Source organism: Stylophora pistillata, chromosome 6 (assembly GCF_964205215.1).
Source record: "Stylophora pistillata chromosome 6, jaStyPist1.2, whole genome shotgun sequence".
Taxonomy (NCBI): Eukaryota; Metazoa; Cnidaria; class Anthozoa; order Scleractinia; family Pocilloporidae; genus Stylophora; species Stylophora pistillata.
Genome location: NC_142524.1, coordinates 11681942 through 11702074, shown reverse-complemented (window position 1 = coordinate 11702074; position 20133 = coordinate 11681942). Strand labels below are relative to the sequence as shown.

At 40.5% G+C, this 20133-nt stretch overlaps 2 protein-coding genes across 4 annotated transcripts; one reads left to right on the top strand and one right to left on the bottom strand.

The window, feature by feature from the left end:
* The first annotated feature begins 14062 nt into the window (after positions 1-14062).
* Positions 14063-15872, top strand: LOC148728251 (uncharacterized). Of its 2 annotated transcripts, none has more exons than XM_088725547.1 (3): positions 14063-14190; positions 14539-14771; positions 15272-15872. In XM_088725547.1, exons 2-3 carry the CDS (start codon positions 14545-14547, stop codon positions 15450-15452), a joined length of 408 nt encoding a protein of 135 aa, XP_088581673.1. In that variant the 5' UTR covers positions 14063-14190; positions 14539-14544; the 3' UTR covers positions 15453-15872. The 2 variants fall into 2 exon arrangements, with proteins under 2 accessions (XP_088581673.1, XP_088581674.1); XM_088725548.1 differs by having other exon boundaries at positions 14069-14202.
* A 1648-nt stretch (positions 15873-17520) lies between these two features.
* LOC148728250 (uncharacterized) lies at positions 17521-19710 on the bottom strand. Of its 2 annotated transcripts, XM_088725545.1 has the most exons (5): positions 19371-19710; positions 19085-19270; positions 18807-19005; positions 18490-18715; positions 17521-18158 (listed from the first exon to the last, which is right to left on the bottom strand). In XM_088725545.1, the coding sequence occupies exons 1-5, from the start codon at positions 19385-19387 to the stop codon at positions 17698-17700; spliced, it is 1089 nt and encodes a 362-aa protein (XP_088581671.1). In that variant the 5' UTR covers positions 19388-19710; the 3' UTR covers positions 17521-17697. The 2 variants fall into 2 exon arrangements, with proteins under 2 accessions (XP_088581671.1, XP_088581670.1); XM_088725544.1 differs by having other exon boundaries at positions 19085-19710.
* Positions 19711-20133: the final 423 nt, after the last annotated feature.

Genomic DNA, 20133 nt, shown 5'->3' with positions numbered 1-20133 from the left:
AAATCTCGAGAGATGCATGTAGCTTATAATGTCGGAGACTTCGTAATTTGAGTAGTACAGATGTTTAGTATCTTAATTAACACCATTGATTGAGGTAACCTTGAACGAACTTTCATTGATTATCACTTAGCAACGAGCAATGGGACATCCGATTAAACGTTCTATTACGTGATATCCCCATAAAACTAGGGCCCCACCTTTTCACGGGAGTTTTTATACACCCGTTGTAAGACGAATGAGAGAGACTTTTGATTAAACGCTTTGCTTTAACACACGTCGAGTCTACTGTACGAGAGTATTAATAGGTCAAAAAAACCCTCGTAAACGGGGCAAAGTTTACGAAAATAAATTCCCTAAAATTACCGCAGTTACAAGCAGCATCCCTACGAGTACCACACGCGAAATAGATAGAGTCAATCAGCTCTCGGAACCTGCCAGACATGCTGGCTTCCGATTTCAGTACTTGGTTTTGATTGCTTTTGATTTCCCTGTTGTTACACATGTTCCATACTCTTCCGGTGACAAAGTGGCATCCCGCCGGCAGAACGCAGAAATGGAACCGTATATTTCACACGGCTGTAAAAATAAACAAAATGATGTTGTATTACGAAACCTCATCAAATTTCCTGCTACTGGGGTTCCTGATTGGTGTCCAGTTGACCTCAAAACAGACGGCGAAAATGCAGACCTCGAAAACTCAGACCTTGAAAACACTGACCTCTAAACGTAGTCTATTACTCGAAAAACCTCAAGGCTCTTGGTGCTGCTCCTGTGTAAACAATTCTCTTGGCGTTTTTCCCTGGTAATGACATGCGAGACAGGCGAGACGTGACAACATTTCCGGTGTGCATTTACATTGTCACAAGAAATTGTCACAATAGTATTCTGAAGGTGGTTATAGGTGGTTTTAGATGAGGTTAGGTAGTGGTTATAGGTGGTTTTAGGGGCCGACCATTTAACTTTTGAGGGGGGGGGGTGGGTGCTTTCTGGTAATCAAGAAATTTTTTTCTAGCAATCTGCTGTGCAGGATTTTTTTTTCCGAATTTTTGGTACAATTTTTTCTGTTACATTTGGGCTGCATGGAATTTTTTCCTTCCAAGAAGCGCTTGCAGGAAATTTTTTTTCAAAATCACCCACCCCCCTCCCCTCAGGAGTTAAATGGTCGGCCCCTTAGGTCATTCCTTCTTTTAGTACTTACACCTGCACATATCTAGTGTCACAGTTCAGTGCTCATAGTAAAAGTTAGTAGAATCTATATATATCTTGATATATAACCTGGATGCTACAAATGACTAAGTATCATGTATTCATCTTCAATACTTTGAGTTTGCTTACAAAGCAAATTAGGAATCCAGTTTCCTGAAAAACAGTTTTTGTGCTGAACATGCGAGACATGGAACAACATTTCCGGTGTGCATGTAAATTGAAATTTGTGAACAAAATTGTCACAAATTGTCGCTGAAGGTGGTTTTAGGTGGTTGTAGGTGGTTATTGTAGGTGGTTTTAGATGGTTGTAGGTGGTTGTTGTGGGTGGTTTTAGATGGTTGTAGGTGGTTGTAGGTGAATGTGGGTGGTTTTAGGTCATTCCTTGTTTTAGTTTTTACGCTGTATTTTGAAGCCGAACACTCGGCTGTTCTCTCCTACTCCAATTTCTGATCCTCCTTCCTTCTCTAATAGATCTTAAAAGTATGTTACGTTTCGATAAGCTAAATGGAAATTGTTTTATCGACCACAGATCCGCAAAGCATTGTACTAGAGGACAAATGATTGCAGCATGACGGGTGTTTCGAAAACTAAGACCCTCGAAAACGAAGACCAAAGACCCACGACCCGTCTTAGTTTTCGAGACTACGAAAACGAAGATCCCCTAAAATCGAATCCATTGAAATATAAATTAAAATTGTAACCAAAACAGGCTTAATCTGTCAAATTATCTCCTGTCTGATCCTTTCCACCGAGTTTTTACTCAGATTTAACGGTAAATTTAGGGGTCTTAGTTTTCGTAATCTCAAAAACTAAGACCCCTCTTAGTTTTAATTTCGAAAACTAAGACCCTCACCAAACCAGTCTGTAAAATGTCTACAAAGTCAAATTACGACCGTGGACATTGAACCCACAGAAAGCTCATATTCGATCAATCGAGCAAAAACACTGGTGCACTTGCAATATGTGGTTTGCACGATACGTCATTGCCGCCATATTGGTGGACGTAAACAAGACATATCTCATTAGCTTCTTCTATTGGGAAAGCGCTAACATCGATTTTATCTGTTTCCGAACAAAGGAGTTAATCACTGACACCGGAAATCGCGACCAGGTATTCCTTGCGACTCCCCAAGGTTTGTTTTCCAATTTGTCTTGGCCGCTGCCGATCACTTCTTACGTAAAAACTTACAAAACCTGTGAAGTGGAACCAGAGTGGCTACTGTTGCTTGCCGATATTATCCGTCGGCAAAACGTAGAAGTCAGTAAAAGTGACCGATTCTACCAGGGAAATTTTATTGCCTGGAGGACTTGTCAGGACACAGGCAGCCCAAGCTCACTAATAGAAAAGCGGACGTGACTCTTACCGTGTTGCGCAGCGTTTTATATTTATAAAGGTTTGTATGGGATGTTATCGGTTTGCCTTAAAAGAGAGAAAAAAATGTCTTGTTTTGAAATAAAATTGGCTTACCTTATTACCTTGTTGTTTTCTTTGTTGATTCCTAGCGTCTCAGACCATTTTGAAGCGTTTTCGGCGAGTTAGCGCTATGTTGGTGTTCAACTTTTAGCAGTTCGGACGCGTTCCATTCGGCCTCCGAAAATACCGACATTTTCAACTGGTGATTTTTGTTTAATGGAAAGCGCCCCGGATTTATGATCGAACATGAGCTCTCTGTGGGCTTTTAGTTGATGTCCACGTGCAATCGCCAAAACCTAGCGCGTGTGCAGAAGTTATCAGCGCTGTCACAGGTAACGCAATCTCGATCGATCGCAGAGACACGTAGAAAAACACTGGAAAGCCAATTTTATAATTTAAAGGATAAAAAACAAAATTAAAGATCAATTGGGGTAAGGCATATTTTCAGTGCACAATTATACGCAGGTAGTGTATGGTTTTCATCGTCTGTATAAAGCCAAAATGCTGTCTAGCCCCTTCAGTGTAGTAAACACTGGTATCAACGGGGGTCCTGTTAACCACCCATCCCACCCCAGGGGAGGACATCCATCACACAGTAATCTCGTGCGTGGGAAATTAACGTCTCCTGCCCCAAACCCTGCAGGAGACGGGACCTCCATTTATTCGTCCCTATCCGAGAAGACTAGAATATCTAATCATTTCTTGATGTTATAGAAAGGTAGCATATTCTTCTCAATTATTTTAAGACCCTGAGTGTTGGTCCCTGAGTGGTTGTTTTACGAATTATAGTCTTTGAACGGTCGTAATTCGACTTTGTAGACATTTTACAGACTGGTTTGGTGGGGTTCTTTCGTAATCTCGAAAACTAAGACGGGTCTTAGGTCTTAAGTCTTCGTTTTCGAGGGTCTTAGTTTTCGTAACACCCATTGCGTTACCTGTGACAGTGCCGAATAACTTATGTATACGCGCTAGGTTTTGACGGATTGCACGTGGACATTAAATTAAGAGCCCACAGAAAGCTCAGATACGATGATAAATCCGGTTAGATTTCCCGTGTTACTGTAACATCACGAAGCGAAGAAATGTGACAAAAAAAGCGAACAATAAACGCGATGTCTTCACAAATGGTTTCACAACACAGCTGTCGAGGAAACTCTCCTAACAAGTCCAAGCTCCAGACAATAGAATTTCCCTGGAAGAATCGGTCACTTTTACTGACTTCTACGTTTTGCTGACGGATAATATCGGCAAGAAAAAGTAGCCACCCCAGTTTCACTTCATAGGTTTCGCAAGTTTTTACACAAGAAATGATCGGCAGCGACCAGGACAAATTGGAAAACAACCCTTGGGGAGTCGCAAGGAATACCTGGTTGCAATTTCCGATGTTGGTGTTTAACTCCTTTGTTCGGAAACAGATAAAATCGATGTTAGCGCTTTCCCAACAAAAGAAGCTAATGAGGTACGTATTTTGCAAAAAAATGTGTCAACGCGAGACCATTTTCAGTACGAACGATTTTTAACCCACCAAAATTTTCGTAAGAGCCACTAAACTTCAAAGGTGCCGTCAACTAGGTTTGGAGGCCTACAATTTTTTGTCGGGCGAGAAAATATTTTGTCCCTTGACAAGATACTCTTAAACTGGTCATCATATTTCGAAATTAAACGTCGCGGTAGTAAGTTGTCGAATGACTCTCTTCGGGGGGGGGGGGGGGGGAATTTTGCTTTGCGATCAGTCCTTGACCAGAAACGATATAGAAGAAAATGCACTGTCATGAAATCACGATATCTTTTTCGATTGAATGACATTTGTGGTTACCCAAATAATTCGCACGTCTCAAGTGCGAACTCTATTACAAAAAGAGAAAATTCATTGTTACAAAATTTTCAATTTTTTTGCAAATACCAAACCTAATATTTCGGTGTGATGCGAACAGGGCCTTAACTCTTTGTTGGGAAGCAGATAAAATCGATGTTAGCGCTTTCCCATAATGCAAGTACAGCAATGCTTTTGCTCGATTGAGCGAATAAAGAGCTTTCTGTGGGTTCTTAATTTCATGTCCACGGTCGTAATTCGACTTTGTCATTCCTTCTTTTAGTAATTACCGCGCTTTGAGCTGTTTTATAACGATCGCCAACCAGGAGGCAACATTGCCTACTAATAAAATAAAGAATTAAACTGAATCCATGGACCTAGGTCAAGATACATGTAAAAGAAGGTGGCATTTCGATCAAGAAGGTGGAATTTCGATCATTTTCGATATTCGAAAGAGGATAACTAAGTTGACATGATGTAATGATTAATGATTCACCAACTCAAACGCTGTAGGCCTCGAGCTGTTTGTGGACGATCAGCAATTCGGAAGAAAAGTTGGGTAATCAAAAAATTAAGGGTAAAAAGGATTCTTGAGACAGTTGTAAAGATATCTTGAAAATGTGGAGATTTTGCTGCGCTTTATGCGTATCGTATCAATAACCACCTACAGATGCAAAAAGCATTGTGAAAGAGGGCAATGTACTGTTGTATTGTTTGACACTTAGAAGTAGGTGACAGTTTCAAAGATGAACTAAATGCGAGTCATTTCGTCGAGCATAGGCTTACTTAATAGGTAGCATTTGGTATGGAAGTTGTTAAAAAACGAATTATTCTAACATTTGATGTTAAATTCACCTCGTAAATGCAGTGGTAGTTAGTTATGACTTCCTCCAATTTAACATACATCCTGTGTCACAAAATAGGCAGGAAAAGTTAGGTGATAAAGCATTGGTCAAGTCCTTACGGGATCACATTCGTGACAGAAAAGCTTGTAAAATCTTCTTGCTTTATACGAAAGTTTTCATATGGAAGCCTAATAAGGTCACGATTTTTTTATCACGCGGGCACGATCATTTGCACATTCACCGAAGACGACTTGACAGTCATTACTGAAGATTGCTTTCTTAATATTCGGCTTTTGGCACAAAAAAAGAGCGCGGCAAAACCGTTGGTGGCATTTTCTGTCCACGATTTCTTCAAAGTTTTATGCTATCAGGCTTGTTTTCATTGCTGCGTTTGACCACAGAATATCCAAAATTTTCTATAATGAATTACAAGGTATGCAACTGATTTCTACTACAAAAAATGAGGCTACAGGGAGCCTATGATTCTGGCCGAATTTGCAGTTTAGAAGGAACACGATATTGGCGTAAAATCTTCCAGTTTATAGCTGAAACAGTCACATATTATACCATTTATATTCCCCGAGTTGAAGGCCTTGCTGACTTGAGTAAAATCTTCGATGAGTGCTTTTTATTGTTTGTTAACATGGAGCTGGAGTTATGGAACAAGTTGATGCCATGATAAATTGGAAATACTAAATTCGCTAGTTAAACTGCGGGCACTAATGCAAGTGCCGCGGAAACTTCAACAGCATAGGAATAAGTCACTTCTTCACTTTGCGTGAGTCACGGAGAAATGCATTTAAATGCGATTAAGGCATGGTTCGCACTTGGCAAAGTTTGGTGTAAATGTGGTCACTTTGGTGTAAAAATCTGTCATCGGGGCACATTGCCAAATGCGACCCTAGCTTTTCCAGTTCGCAAAAACTTTGAAAACCGGCCAAAACATCAAAGACGCCGTAGTGCTTGGGTGGGGCAGGTAGATTTCGGAAAACTCGGGCTAAACAATAGCTATCACAGCGGTAACTGTCATCGCTTGTCAGTAAACAGCAAACGACTCGACTGGTCGCGGAACTGACCAGGCATATGGCGCTCGAAGTAATCTTCGCTGACGTCGATTTCTCGCTCTCATCATAGCGGCAGTCAAAACAGTTAAACAGGCGTTAACCCACCTTTCATAGATCATACGAAAGACTAAAAAGTGCTCGTGATTTCACTGAATAAGAAGAATAAGCATCACCGTGATCGTTATTAACAATGCTTCAACGGGACGCATTTTTTTAACGTTTGTTTTCCTCTTTCAGCTCACTGCTCTCTCCCCATAGCACGTCGATAAACGTGTGTCTGGTTTATCAAAGTGTCATCACTGACATTTTTTTCACCTTGTGCGACCCTGATAGTTGAAACCAAAAGTTTGCTTTCCGGTTGCGATTTCAAATTTTCTGTGTTTTTTTTTCCGGCAAAGTTGAAAACTTTGCCCAAGTGCGACCCATACCTAACTTTGTTTTCATTAGGTTTTCTCCCACTTACATCTGATAACAAACCTCTGAAGTTTACTGCCTCGGAACGATATACCACAGAAGACATTTTATGGCTCGTGATTTTTTTACTGATTGAAATTAAAGATATGTGGCAGTGACTGCCACAAGATTCTTTTCTCTCTTTTTTTTTTCTCAGAAAAGTACGGTTGTTTTGTCCGCTAAAGTAATCTACGGATCGATCCAATCGCCAATGTTTATATAAGATGATTGAATTAATGAATCGAATTTAATCAATCAGCCAATAACCTTCAACTGTTTCCGCGGTTGTTATTTTTCATCAGTGCGTTAACAATTAAGCGATTCACAGTTACTGTAGTAGCTTTTTTTCTCCAACTAAATATTTTTAATTTCACTCGAAAGATAAGTATAATTATAACATAACTAAAGTAAGGCGCGCGCTCTGATTGGTCAATTTAGCGTCCCCCATTTGCCCATGGATGTACGCTGCTGACGTGAGCAAATGCAAAGACTACTTTTACGCGCGCGCTTGTCTTTTCTGGTCGCGTAAGATTTGTTAAATAAAAGGGAACTCTTTAGCTACAATGTATCAATGTTATGTTATAAAACAAATGGTAAACACCACAGCGTACACTATTGAGTTATGGATGCACTTGGGAGGTTTGCTAAGCACTCAAGAAGCTAGAGTCGCTCTCGGCTATCGCCTCGAGCGACTCTTACGCTTCTCTCGTGCTTAGCAACCTCCCGCGTGCATCCATAACTCAATAGTGTACGCTGTGGTGTTTACCATTTGTTAAACAGTAACCAACCTGTTTATCGTTTATGCGCAGCCTAGCACTTTAACCCTGAAACAATCTATTGCTTTACGTCAATAAAAACTGACACATATCGCCTGCTTGTAAGCATTGCGGGCTAAATGAAAATAATACAGCCTTTAAGAAGAATAATTTACTAAAGATAGCATTTGTTGTGAAACATTACTGCATGTCTCATCTATTGTTGTCTGTTTTATTTGGTTTGATATAAATAAAACAGACGAACCCTAATTAAGAAATGACTTAAAAAGGAGGCTGCAAAAAGGCTGCAGAGGCTGCGAAAAGATAGCGTCTATCTTTTCGCAGCCTCCGCAGCCTCCGCTCATTTCATTCAAACGCGACAAAAACATAGGCAATTTTTTGTCAGAAGTTCTTTTCAGACTAATGATCAACCAGGCACTTTTAAATGCGCTCGTGCACGATGTAAAACGTGTCCTTTCATTCACAACACTGAGAAAATATCGGGACCTAAACGATCTATTAAGATCACCGATCACCTCACGTGCACCTTCGCCCATGTAATCTATTGCATAATTTGCACTTATCGCAAAAAGATATACATCGGCGAAATAGGCAGAAGACTAGATGACCGATTTTAAGAACACCTTCGAGACGTGGAAAGGAATGACAAGGACACATCGAAACCAGTCGCTAGACATTTTAATTTACTCAATCTGCTAAGCAACATATGGCAATCTGCGATCATTCCTTACACTTAGGTAGCACGGAAAGCCGTAAAAATCTTGAACAAAAGCTCATCTTTCAAACCGGCAGTCTAAATCCCACAGGGATCAACGAACGCTTTTCATTCCACTAATTTATTCTTGTTTTTCTCGTTGCCATGTTCCCACCAATAACGTAGCTCCATTTTCTGCCTTGAAATGCACACACAACCCACAATTCCTCTATTCGCTCCGACGAAGGGCTAACGCTCGAAACGTCAGCTTTTGTAATCGTTACGGTGGCCAATTTACCATTTCAACTACGTATCTAATACCGCAGTTCAAAATATATGAACTTCATATATACATTGTATCTGATTTATCATCACGGGTTTATTACGGATCAACTTAACGGCCTGCTCCCAGTTGGCTTGTTAGCTCAATTGGTAGAGCGCTGCACTAGTATCGCAGAGGTCAGTGGTTCGAATCCCCGGCCGTACAGGTCTGATTTTTTCCAGGTCTGATTTTCGCTATTGCATAAGTATCGCACAGCAGGTATACTCACAGAGGTTTTTCAATCAGGGAAAATTAATCATTAACTATACCTCTGTAGAACGTCCATTTTTGTTAAATTCCGAAAATTTACCAGAGCGAGGTTTTCGATTTTACAAACAAACAAATACCGTATTAATACTAGTTAACCACGCCCTTTAATAAACGCCAATGCCACATCTGTTCAAAAGAATGAGGCGTTTACTCGAGTGTATTACGGAAAAGTTCGGTACAACTTAGTAATTTTCCACCATTCTATCTCAGCAAAATAGAGGAAACGATGTCGAAACTACCCCGCTGGCAGAGGCGTTTATTTGTTAACTTCCCCTACGGTCCACGTAAAAATAAAGTCCTCTGCGCTCGGCCTGTCAAATCTTCTTCGAGCATGCGCCTGGGAATTATCCAAGTTTGTGGATAATCTGATTTACAAAACCGGTCAGAACCTGTTTTAAAAATGTTTTTATGCGCACGCATCCTCACCGGAAGTTGAAAGTTAGCCGAGTATTACCGGGAACTAATTTGTCTCTAAGCAACAGGCCGCGCATGCTCGAAGAAGATTTAACAGGCCGAGCGCAGAGGACTTTATTTTTACGTGGACCGTAGGGGAAGTTAACAAATAAACGCCTCTGCCAGCAGGGCATGTCGAAACAGAAGGTACCCCCGAATAAACGCCGTTTTGGAACATGGAGAAGCCAGAGGTTTTTCTCTTCCTATGCAAATTAAAATTTCAGACAAGAAAGGAGTTCCACTATGGCCTATCAAAAAATGCTCTTGCTGTTCAAATTATACGATAGCTTCTTTAAAATCGCTCCTGAGATATTTCCTGTGCGATTCTATCAAAGAATCAGCGACATTGGACGGAATTTCAACATAATCCCAATTGAAATAGGGGAACCTCTTAATGATGCATTTCTTTGCGGTATGATAAAAGCGATTTGTTTCCTTCTTTGATGCTTTCGCTTTCGACCAATCTCCATCAACAGGATACAACCAGCGTTCTTTATGGGCAAACACCAAATTGAATGGGAGGACTTGCTTGCGTTGACAGAACTCGATTTCGCATGATTTACACGTCCTGGCTTCTTGTGGCAGGAACATCAAAACAAATTGATTTTCATTATGGTGGATTTCAGTAAATGTCTGCCTTGCTTGACTACTTGGTTCTACTCCACTCCCACAAGATCTTTCCGGCCTATACGAGTTTTTATTTCTAGCCCCTTTCTTTCCCGCTGTATTGTTGTTGACATCATACTCTGAGAGGGCCATGCGGCTTCCTCTCTTTGATTTCTTCTTGAGGAAATTAAAGTGTGTGGAGAGAATGGATTGACGTGCAGCCACAGCAATGGAGTGTTTACATATGTTGTCATGTCGATACCTGCCACAAACACATCCAACGTGACCACTGTAAACGGTCACAGCAGAACACTTCCATTCCTAGCACTTGGACTAGCCACTTCAAACTTTAGGTTTTCTTTCGGGGTCAGTGAGGCTTTGGGCTGAATGGCTGTTGGGTGTTTGACTAAGTTTAGTACCTCTCGCTTTAGTGCTATGGAGTTGTCCGCAGAGTAACCGAAGTGGTCTGAAAGGATGCCAGCAACATCTACTTCAAGGTCCCTAAATTCGCAGCGATCCTCACTCATGCTGTCACTTGGCCAGGGGACATCTTTCTGTTGAAATATGTCTTCCATGGACAGCTTTTGGATATTTCCAATGTACTTATTTCTTGTTTGGTGTGACCAATCAAACCACACATCTGCTGGAACCTGTAAATATTTGCTGTGGTCTGCCAGGACGTACTCGTCGCTTACTTCAGCCACTGCGGACTGAAACTCTTCAACTTGATGATCGTGTATTGCTTCAAACACGTGTCGGGTAAATTGGAGTTTAGTTAAATGAGTAGTACCTGTTGCCTTTGTAAAGATGTTCTTTGCTGCCTTCACAAGGTTGTTCATCGACTCCGAACAGTTGGTGTAACACCTTTGCGGTTTGCCGTTTTCTCCAACTATCAGACCAGCCTTCTTCCTTACATCGTCTACCATTATGTTTTCCCATCATCTTTCTATTGTCATTCAAGTAAGACCAATACTAGGAGGTGTACTGCTTGTCTTTACCAAGGTTCAGTCGTTCTTTTTCATCCACTTCATCCTGTGCGGATTTCAAACGTTTACGCAGGTCCTTGCCGTCTACTGCATCAATGTTACCCTTCCGCTTTCCCACGAACTCCAAACGTCTTCACCAAAAATTACCTCTGATCCTTTTCACTTTTTATGCCTAAATCCCTTAATTTGTCCCGGCAATTGTTTTCGAAGTGTTTGAAGCATCGTAAACTCTGCGAATGCTTCAACCGTTCTTGAAATGCACTTTGGAGGGCTGTTTCTCCATCGGTCATAAAGCCTTTTGCATTAATTAAACCACTGCGTTTTTTGACGCACGTGATGGCTAACATCTGGTAGGTTGTCTCAGACTTACTGTGAGGGATCATTATTGGGCCTAGGAAGATCGGATTTCCTCCTGTTCGCTTAGAATCGTGGAGAAGGTGTTTGAAAACCACAGGAGTTAGTCAAACCTGCCCAGACTGAATGTTGGGTCGACACTAAAAGGGTGGCTCAAAATATCAGAACCTGTGGATCTGTTTAATTCAGAGCACATGGAAGATGTCCCCAAAACCCACAGATCTTCAGGGAAATCTGAATGGTGTAGTACGAGATCTTCCTTGTCGCGAGCATGTTTTCAAGAGATCATCGACATCATCATTACCTTGCTGACAAGCTTTCGACTTGGCATCGTAAACTTGATGTCTGCCGCGCGGCAAGTCGCATAGGGACACTGACCCACAAATTCCACCTGACTTTTGACGGAGGTCGTCATATACTCGTCTTGAAGGTTTGCTTGTAATGCCTTCTTGTAGTTGGCGTAATGAACTTTTTTCATAGGATGAAAAGGCTTTGGGTTTGTTTTTCTACAGTTCCCATGTGTTTGGACATCAATCTTTACTTGCTCTTGGCCATTAATAAGGTGATACTGTAAAAGACAAACATCACCCACGATTCCACCCTCGTCGTTTTTCAAAAGAAAAAGTGAGCGCACAAATGCTGGTTGGGCCTTATTCTCCTTTGAGTTAATTACTAAATGAAACATTGTAGGCGAAGTCAAAGAAATTTTCTTGCGCGAAACCACAGACAATAGGCCATCCTCAAGTTTCAAAGTCCAAATGCCACAGAGTAGGACTCTATTGTAGACTCCGTTCATGTCACCCTTAATATCTTCCCATTCGCTGGACCATTTTAGATCTATCAGGAATGACGCATTCTCTCGAACTTTTAAAGGTTGCTTAGAGCAATCAGAGGCCTTGCTTCCTATTAATATTCTTGCCGCATTAGAAACGGTGTACCTTGTGGCTCGACTCTTCTCAAACATAGGGATTCTATGATCATTGTTCCAACATTCAACCGCCTAAAAGGAAGGAATGAGGAAAAGGTTAATTTCATCAGTTGTTTCAAAATTAAGTTTCGCGTTTTATATCAGATCATCAGAACTAATTAAAAATCTCTTTACACATCTTTCAGTAGACTTGCTACAACTCAAACTCAAGAGTTGCTTCGCGATCGGAGCATATTAAATCGGACCGGACGAAGCCTTTCAGAATATTCGAAATAAGAAATTTTTCCAGCATACATCATCCACTAACCCATTTTATAAAATAACTGATATAGTACGCGTACTCTGATTGGCCAAGAGGCGTGTTTGCATGAGCTATGTAGACATGGTTGGGGTCTCAAACTGTTTGCTTTTCGCGCGCAAATCACGCAAGCATACCTTTGAAAAAGTTTTTGGATTGAAAACGTTTTTGGATTGAAAACGGCTTGTCACATTTACTTGATTTACCCATTCATTCATCGGCTGAAACATGGAAAATTTTCGGAAACATGCTGTGTCAATTTCTTTAGCTTATCTAACATTGTCAGCCAGAAAAACCCGTATTTGTAGAAAGCACCTTCGTTGCAAAACAAGAACTGATAACGCGTACAAGCTTCGTGTGCAAGACTTCGCAACTGGTAAGAATTTCACTTTTAATCAGTGCTCTAAACAAGAGAGTTTTGCTTTTTTCCCTTGGAAAAGTTATTTATAAAAGCAATAGACAAATTTTCTCCTGTGTCTGCATATCCTGATATAAACACTCGAGGGGTTGGAAGAATTCTCGAAAGTTATGCAAACCCTCGACTTCTTCTCGGTGTTACAGAACTGTCTCGAATTCTCCCAACCCCTCTCGTGTTTATATCAGGCTACGCAAACATTAAAAATGCTTTTATAGCTTAAATCGTTAATCTCCAAGTTATCGTTGCTAATCACTTACATGATAATTATTTCCAGGGAGTGGAGCGTTATCCACTCTGTCTGTGACTTCGTCACCCCCACTTGAAGTGTCTATCTCGTCATCGTCATCATCGTCATCTAAATTTTCTTCGGAGTCATTTCTTCCGCCGTGATCGCCATCACGATCGCCATCACAACACTGGGGAAAGCGCAAGCGTTGCTTCCATCATTATCGGGGTAGAAGAATTCAGGAAAATTGCCATCATTTGCTGCAAGTTGGGCTACGTTAAAGTCAAGAACCTCCAATGCTGATGCTTGGCTAACTTTTAAATGGATATCCATGGTGGACGCAGAAGGTACTTGGCTGATCATCTGGACCACTTGATCAATATTTGGCCTATTTTCTGGACTAAACTGAATACAGTCCTTGTAAATTCGTTGTATGTTATACCAATCAGTGGCATGTTTGTGCTGATACTTGAGGGGCTCAATAGGAAGCTTTTTGTCGGCCAAAATGGCCTCTAGAAGTTGAAGACACGTTTTCCCCTTAGCCATGGCGCGCTCAATTTCCCTATGATATGGGTACTTCACAGAAGGATTCAGTAAAACAAATAGACTCATTCCCAGTGCCCATATATCAGCCTTCTTCATATCTTCAATAGTGGCGACTGACAAACGTGTCTTGCCAACCAGAATCTCCGGGACCTGATATACAGGGGTGCCACGATTTACGCGGAGAGTCTGAGAATTTAGAATTTACTTTGTCTGCATCTCACTCGACCGACTTTCACCGAAGTCTGCCAATTTACAAACCATGGGGCACTCGATCAACACTTTTCCGATTTCTTCCTTTGTCAGCTGGCAATAATGTTGGTTGCTGACTAAAAAATTTGCCGGCTTTAAATCCCGGTGTGCAACATTTCTGTGGGGAAGGTGTTGCAGACCATTCGCAATAGTGACATTTAGCACCAGGGTTTTCAGCGGAAAGCTCGAACGGCAAACCGGTGGAGGTCACGTGAACAAGCCCTGCGGTCACGTTCGGAGTTTTCAACGCGCGTTTTCAACGGCAAGAGGTAGGTTTTCACGTAAGTGATTTACCTGAACGTTTTTTATCCTGATTTTGTTTTTATGCCACGTATAAATCAGAAATTTATGTAAACCAGCCCTTTTAGAACAAGTTTAGACATATTTTTTAGTGAATGAGTGAAAATAGGACTTCTTGTTGCCCTTTGAAAATCAAACACTGCTGTTGTCTGGAAATTCAATATGGCGGCCTCTTCAATTTCATGTTTTTGTCGAAGTTTTCGGTCGCTAGTGGCCTTTTGTGAGCTCATAAATGAGGTTTTCCTCACCTTTAAGGTTTATTATTCAAGCAGCAGTAGATGGTATCTGAGAAAGCTTAAAATTTTTTATAATTCCAGGGTATCATGGCTCCATTCCGATGGCCAGAAATGAAGCACGAGTTAGCCCTTCCAAAGGAGGTGGCAAAGTATTTACCTGAAAAGCCCCAAGAGTGGGACGAAGTAGCAAAAATACTCAGCAATGCTTTTTCTACTGATGATAAACCAGTAGAAGTCAAAGGGAGAGGATGTCGAGAAAAGATGGATAGAATACTTGAGAAATACAAATCGGAGGACGCCAAAGCTTTGAAAAGGTAACTGTCCCAACACTTTCATTCGCTAAAGGCACATGGTTACATCTTTGATGTTCTACATTTACAGTTAAACCTGTATCAAGCGAACCTGTATTAATGGTCAACCTGTATTAAGCGGTCAATTTTGATAGCCTCGAAAATTTCTCCCTTACTTATTATTCCACATATTGTGACCTCTGTTAAGCGGTCACCTTTTACAATGCAATTTGGTCCCAACGAGTGTATTTTTATTGTATCAAGCAATCACTTCATAGAGTAAGAAGGTACCATCCGAATGTGCAATAAATTATAGCTGAATTAGTACTCAAAAGCTGTAGTTTAGTTTATTACAAATGAGCAAGAAATATAAATTTCTTACAGTGATCAATAAAAATGTAGGTAGGGCTGAACAATGTCAAATTCTTTATACTGTAGATGTTGAACCTCCATTAAACAATCAACCAGTACAAAGCTACTGGTGACCATTTTACACAGGTTTGACTGTAATTTGACTTTGAAAGGTCAGGCACAGAAGAGGAGTTGACTGAGCTGCAGCAGCTCTGTGAGGACATAATTACATACAGAAGAGATATGGCAGAGATGAGGAAGACAGAAAAGGAGGCAAAGAAAAAAAAAGAGGAAGATGACAGACAGAAAGCTGAGGAAATGAGAAAGGCAGCTGTAGAAAGATTAGCAAGTTAATATACATGATAATTTGATAGCTGTATTACCATAAGTATTAATCATCCAACTGTTCCAAAAAGAGAATTCAGGCTTGTGCGGTAGTCAAACCCATGACCTCTGCATGACTGCTGCAGTGCTCTGCACCAGGAATGCAGAGATCACAGGGTGAACTCCTGCTCAAGCCAGAATTTATTTTGGGCTATATTTTCACTACAGCTTAATTAGTGTTCATAACTGCGATGATCATTCACACATTCATTGTACAACATGCAGCTAAAAGTAGCTCATATATGAATCCTGATCAAATTGTCACTGTTGAAAGCTGATTTAGTTTCAACTCTTTTTCTTTTAGAGCATCACAGTGATACATTTAGTAAGTCTGATGAAGATTCAGGGGGGTCCAATAGTGGTGATGGAAGCACTTCTTTGAGAGGTACATTACTGTAGTGTATAAATATTCAATGCTGATTGATCTTTTAAAACCTCTGTTTGATTACAGTGTAATAGCTGTGGCTGATAGTGCATTTACATAAAGAAATAGACAATGGCCAGCTATTTTCAAACAGTAGTATTTTTGTGAGTGCCTGAGACATTTATTTCTAAGCATTTTTATGAAACAACATTTGTCACTTGTGGTTTGATTTTGTGGGGGTTCAAAAATTTTCAAACCAATTTGATTTTAAACCCCTTCAAAAGTGCAAACAGCATTTTAGTGAAACACCTATAAATAGTGTGATGGTTGTTATTACTTTAACAATTTTCAAGTAAATTGCACAAACGTTGGTACATTTGTTATTTGAATTTCTCTGAAATACTACTTTCACTCCATTGCATTGGTAATAAAGTGTAAGATAGGATAAGATAAAAGGTCAAACTTTGTTGAAAGAAATTTAAAGCAACAACAATCTTTGATCATTATAGGTTCAAAGAGAAAAAGGGCCCAGAAGCGTGCAACTAAATGTTCAGCAATGGATATGTTGACAGAGAAATACTCTCAGAAAGCTGAAATTAAAAAGGATGAGCTAGAACTTAGAAGAATGGAGTTGGAATTTGCCAAGGAAAAGTATGCCGCAGAGGCAGAAGAAAGAAAGGCAAAGTTAGAAATGGAAATGCAAGAAAGGAGGGCAATTCTTAGCCTTTTGAAAGACCGTCTTTAGAAGAAAAAGGGGAAAGAAAATGTTTTGTAGCATTGTGTCCATTTTTCCACTGCATGTTCCATTGTTTTACCATGAGCAAACCATTGGGTATTACCTTGACTGGACTTTTCACTTCATGGATGTCAACTTTATTCACATGGGCCAAAATATTGTGAAGGCATGTTACAAAGAATGTTTATCACTAAATTGTGTGCCTGCATATGGCAGCTGTTGTGTTTCACAACATAATTATTTCATTTTAAATTTTGCTTAAATTTTTTTCATAATTTTGCTTAAATTTCATAAATTTTGCTTAAATTAAATTTTTTCAATTTAAATTTTTTTTTTTTTTTTTTTTTTTTCAGGTCTGATTTCCACTATTGCTCAAATAGTGCTTTACTGCGAAGGATCGTTCTTATATACATAATTGTTTCATCCAAGTAACAATTAAATTTCAACTTTTCATTTGAATTTTGTTTGGAGTAAGGGGGAAGGGGGGTTCCTGGTACCACCTCCTGACTAAACAGACTCAGACAGTTACCAGGCCTCTACACTATCTTTTCAACTTACTAGCCAAGTGGCTAGTGGCATGTTAGATGTTACAACACTTTCAGTTAGTTTACTAGCTAAACTGGCTGGTTGAAATCGAAAACCACCAACCAAAACTGAATTTCTACTAGTCTGGCTAGAAGGCTATCGTCAGTGTCGAGCCCTGGTTACAGTTACATATAATGATGTGTTTACTTACTCTACATTTGTCCAGACAGGGTTATAGCTGGGTTCTCTCTAGCAATGCAAACATGAGGTGCAAGCAAAATGTGCAGACTCAGTAGTGCATTTTCTGGTCGCCAATTAGTGCAAGACATCTGAGGCTGTATGTGGCTGGGTTGGCTTTGATCTTTGCTTAAAAGATTTTTTGATGGATGATTTTCGAGCAAAAAGCCTTCAACTTGACTTGTTAGCTTGTTTATTTGTTTTTCAGTATATTTCATTAAAGATTTTCCATTTTATAAGCTGCCTCCTCAAAATTACAGTATGGGGAGGCCCACTCACTATGCATTGCCATTTCAAGCTTGGTTACAAAACCAAAAAAAGATAGTAATGGTCAAAAAAAAAAATTGTTTGCATTAGAGATTAGAAAGGTATGTTTCCAACGAAGGGGGATCAAGGTCAAAAAATGTGCTGGTTTGTGACCCATACAGGCAAGTATGGCAATTAATTAAGATACTTGCCACTAAGTAATACTTCCCAACAGGCTGCAGCAAAACCTTGAGATTTTTTTTAAAGTCTAAGTAGGCAAAATTTTGACAAATTTTACCGAAGCCCCACTCCACACATGTCCTGACTTTGCTCATTTCTGTATTGAATGCTTGTTCATCATCAGTAATATGGGCTCCGCGAAAGGGTCCAATGATGTTGCGTGCTAAACCATAGGCAGGGTCCCCATACACAACGTATGGCTCTCCTGTGGGTGTCTGGAATCTGCTAAGCTTGTCTGTCAGTCCACTTACACCAAGCATAAATGCGTCATGTCGACGTCCCTCTATTGGGCCAAACATGTGTGCAATCAGGCCGTTTGGTGCCACAACTGACTGAGAAAATAACCCATGTTAACACCATAATTCACAGCTTTTACTACATACCACAAAATCCTTCTTATAAGCCCCTGGTTACATTCCCATTTTCTCCTGATTCCATTGTGCTTTTATTTCTTTAAGACCAAAAAGTACTTGGAAATTGTACAAGTCCTGGGCTGGCACTGCAAAATCCTGGTTACTATCCCAACTCCTCTCCCAACCTGCCAAACTCATTATATGACTAAGGTGCCTTAACCAAGACTGGAAGGGGGTGGGGAGTAATTAAGGTTTCTTACGAATTTTTAAGATGCATCCGACCGAATGAAAGAACGGTGATAATACTTGCCTGAAATTTCAAGCAATGTATCCTTTTATGTCCACTGAACATGATGCGCTGATTGCGGATGGGGCGTGCAATAGGTCTCGCTGTCCCATCAATGAAACCCCAGCATTGATTGAGCGGTGCTCCTTTATTGTTTATGATTTGAGAGAAAAACTCGGGGTCCAACCACACTAGATCTAACGAATCGAGTAAGTGTTGAAACCGGTCATAGAGGTCATCCATTATCTAGAAATGCAAATATTCATTTAGTCAATTTTTTGCGCTTGTTATTTGTCTTTAATTGCAAAAAAAAACTTAATATTACATAAAAACATACCGTGTTAAATATTAGACTGAGCTCAGACCCAGACCTTCCGAAAAAGGGTACCAGATCGCACCATCTTGCTGGGTAGACCAATCTCCTGAGTAAGATCATTAAGGCCTCCATCCCAGTTGCGTGTGTTCGCTGAACGCAAATGTAATACTCTGGGATTTCCAATGCAGTCAGGAGGCGTTGCATGTCGTGTTTTTGGAACCTGTCATCGAAGTTAATGTTTTTTAATTTGTAATTCAACGAAAGGCTATCGTGTCCAAAATCGGGGGAAAAAAACCAACCTAAACATCGTCTCACACTGAATTTCAGTCAAGTCTTCCAAATTGAGCCGTATATAGTCGGGCTTGCTAGTTTCAGGGAACATGGCATCGACTAGAAGAAGATCCAGGTCGTCTTCATCGCTCGAATCATCTGAAGAACTGCTGTCATAGGCCAGAGCTACAGCAAGGATGTCCTCAAAATCATGCCTTAGAAATGGAGAATAAAACATTTATTTCTTTTTTACAGATAAATGAAGGTTTGAGAACTCCAAAAAATCCTGAAATACATCAGCTTAGAAAAACTAACCTTGCAGCAGCCGCCATTTTCTGGAAGTTCCCATAATTCGCTAGTTTTCTACGTAAATTTGCTTGAGGTTGGAGGTGTAGCTAAAGTGGTAGAAGCCATAAACGTCAAACGTCAAGCGCCTAACCTGGAACTGCCGTTTGAGGTCTGCCGTGAATTCGAAAACCCTGGTGCTAAATGTCTCTAATGTCTTTGCATATACCGGAAAAAATACGTGGGTCGTCAAAGCCTGCACAATAATAGTCTTTGAGTGTGGCAAGAAAGCCGGATAGGGAGCTCACTCTTGAGTTCATTCCAAAGGGCATGAAGTCGAAGTAAGTATATTCCAGAATTAGGGCTACTGGTGTGGTGCAGATTCCCTTGAACTTTGGATGCTGCAACTCTCGAAGAATCTTTGCTTCCTTAACAAAATTTTTATACTATGTAAATTCAATTCGTAGCTATGTTTATTCAAACATTTACCTAAGGACGGGCATCCCAGAGAAAAAATGTGGGGTTTACCCTTAGGGGCCGTGTTGTTTCTTACACTTCTTTAGTGTCTAGGAGTCGTTAAAAGCAGTTTCCAGCCGTTTCCGAGTGATTTTGAGGGGGGAGGGGGGGGATGTGTAGGAAACGAAGATCCTGGTCGAAATTTTTTAAAATTGAAAATCGTCAGGGGCCGTGTTGCTTTTTTACAATCCGTTAGTGTCTAGGAGTCGTTAAAAGCAGTTTCCAGCCGTTTCGGAGTGATTTTGTGGGCCGGGGGCTTCGTTTTCTACACACCGGG

Excerpts from the sequence above, each read along its gene's own strand:
- LOC148728251 (XM_088725547.1), top strand. The coding sequence starts at position 14,545 with ATGGCTCCATTCCGATGGCCAGAAATGAAGCACGAGTTAGCCCTTCCA. Across the intron at positions 14,772-15,271 it reads GACGCCAAAGCTTTGAAAAG|GTCAGGCACAGAAGAGGAGT; the intron begins GTAACTGTCCCA and ends TGACTTTGAAAG.
- LOC148728250 (XM_088725544.1), bottom strand. The coding sequence starts at position 19,293 with ATGTTTTATTCTCCATTTCTAAGGCATGATTTTGAGGACATCCTTGCT. Across the intron at positions 18,716-18,806 it reads TCAGTCTAATATTTAACACG|ATAATGGATGACCTCTATGA; the intron begins GTATGTTTTTAT and ends TTGCATTTCTAG. Across the intron at positions 18,159-18,489 it reads TTGCTTGAAATTTCAGGCAA|TTGTGGCACCAAACGGCCTG; the intron begins GTATTATCACCG and ends TTTCTCAGTCAG.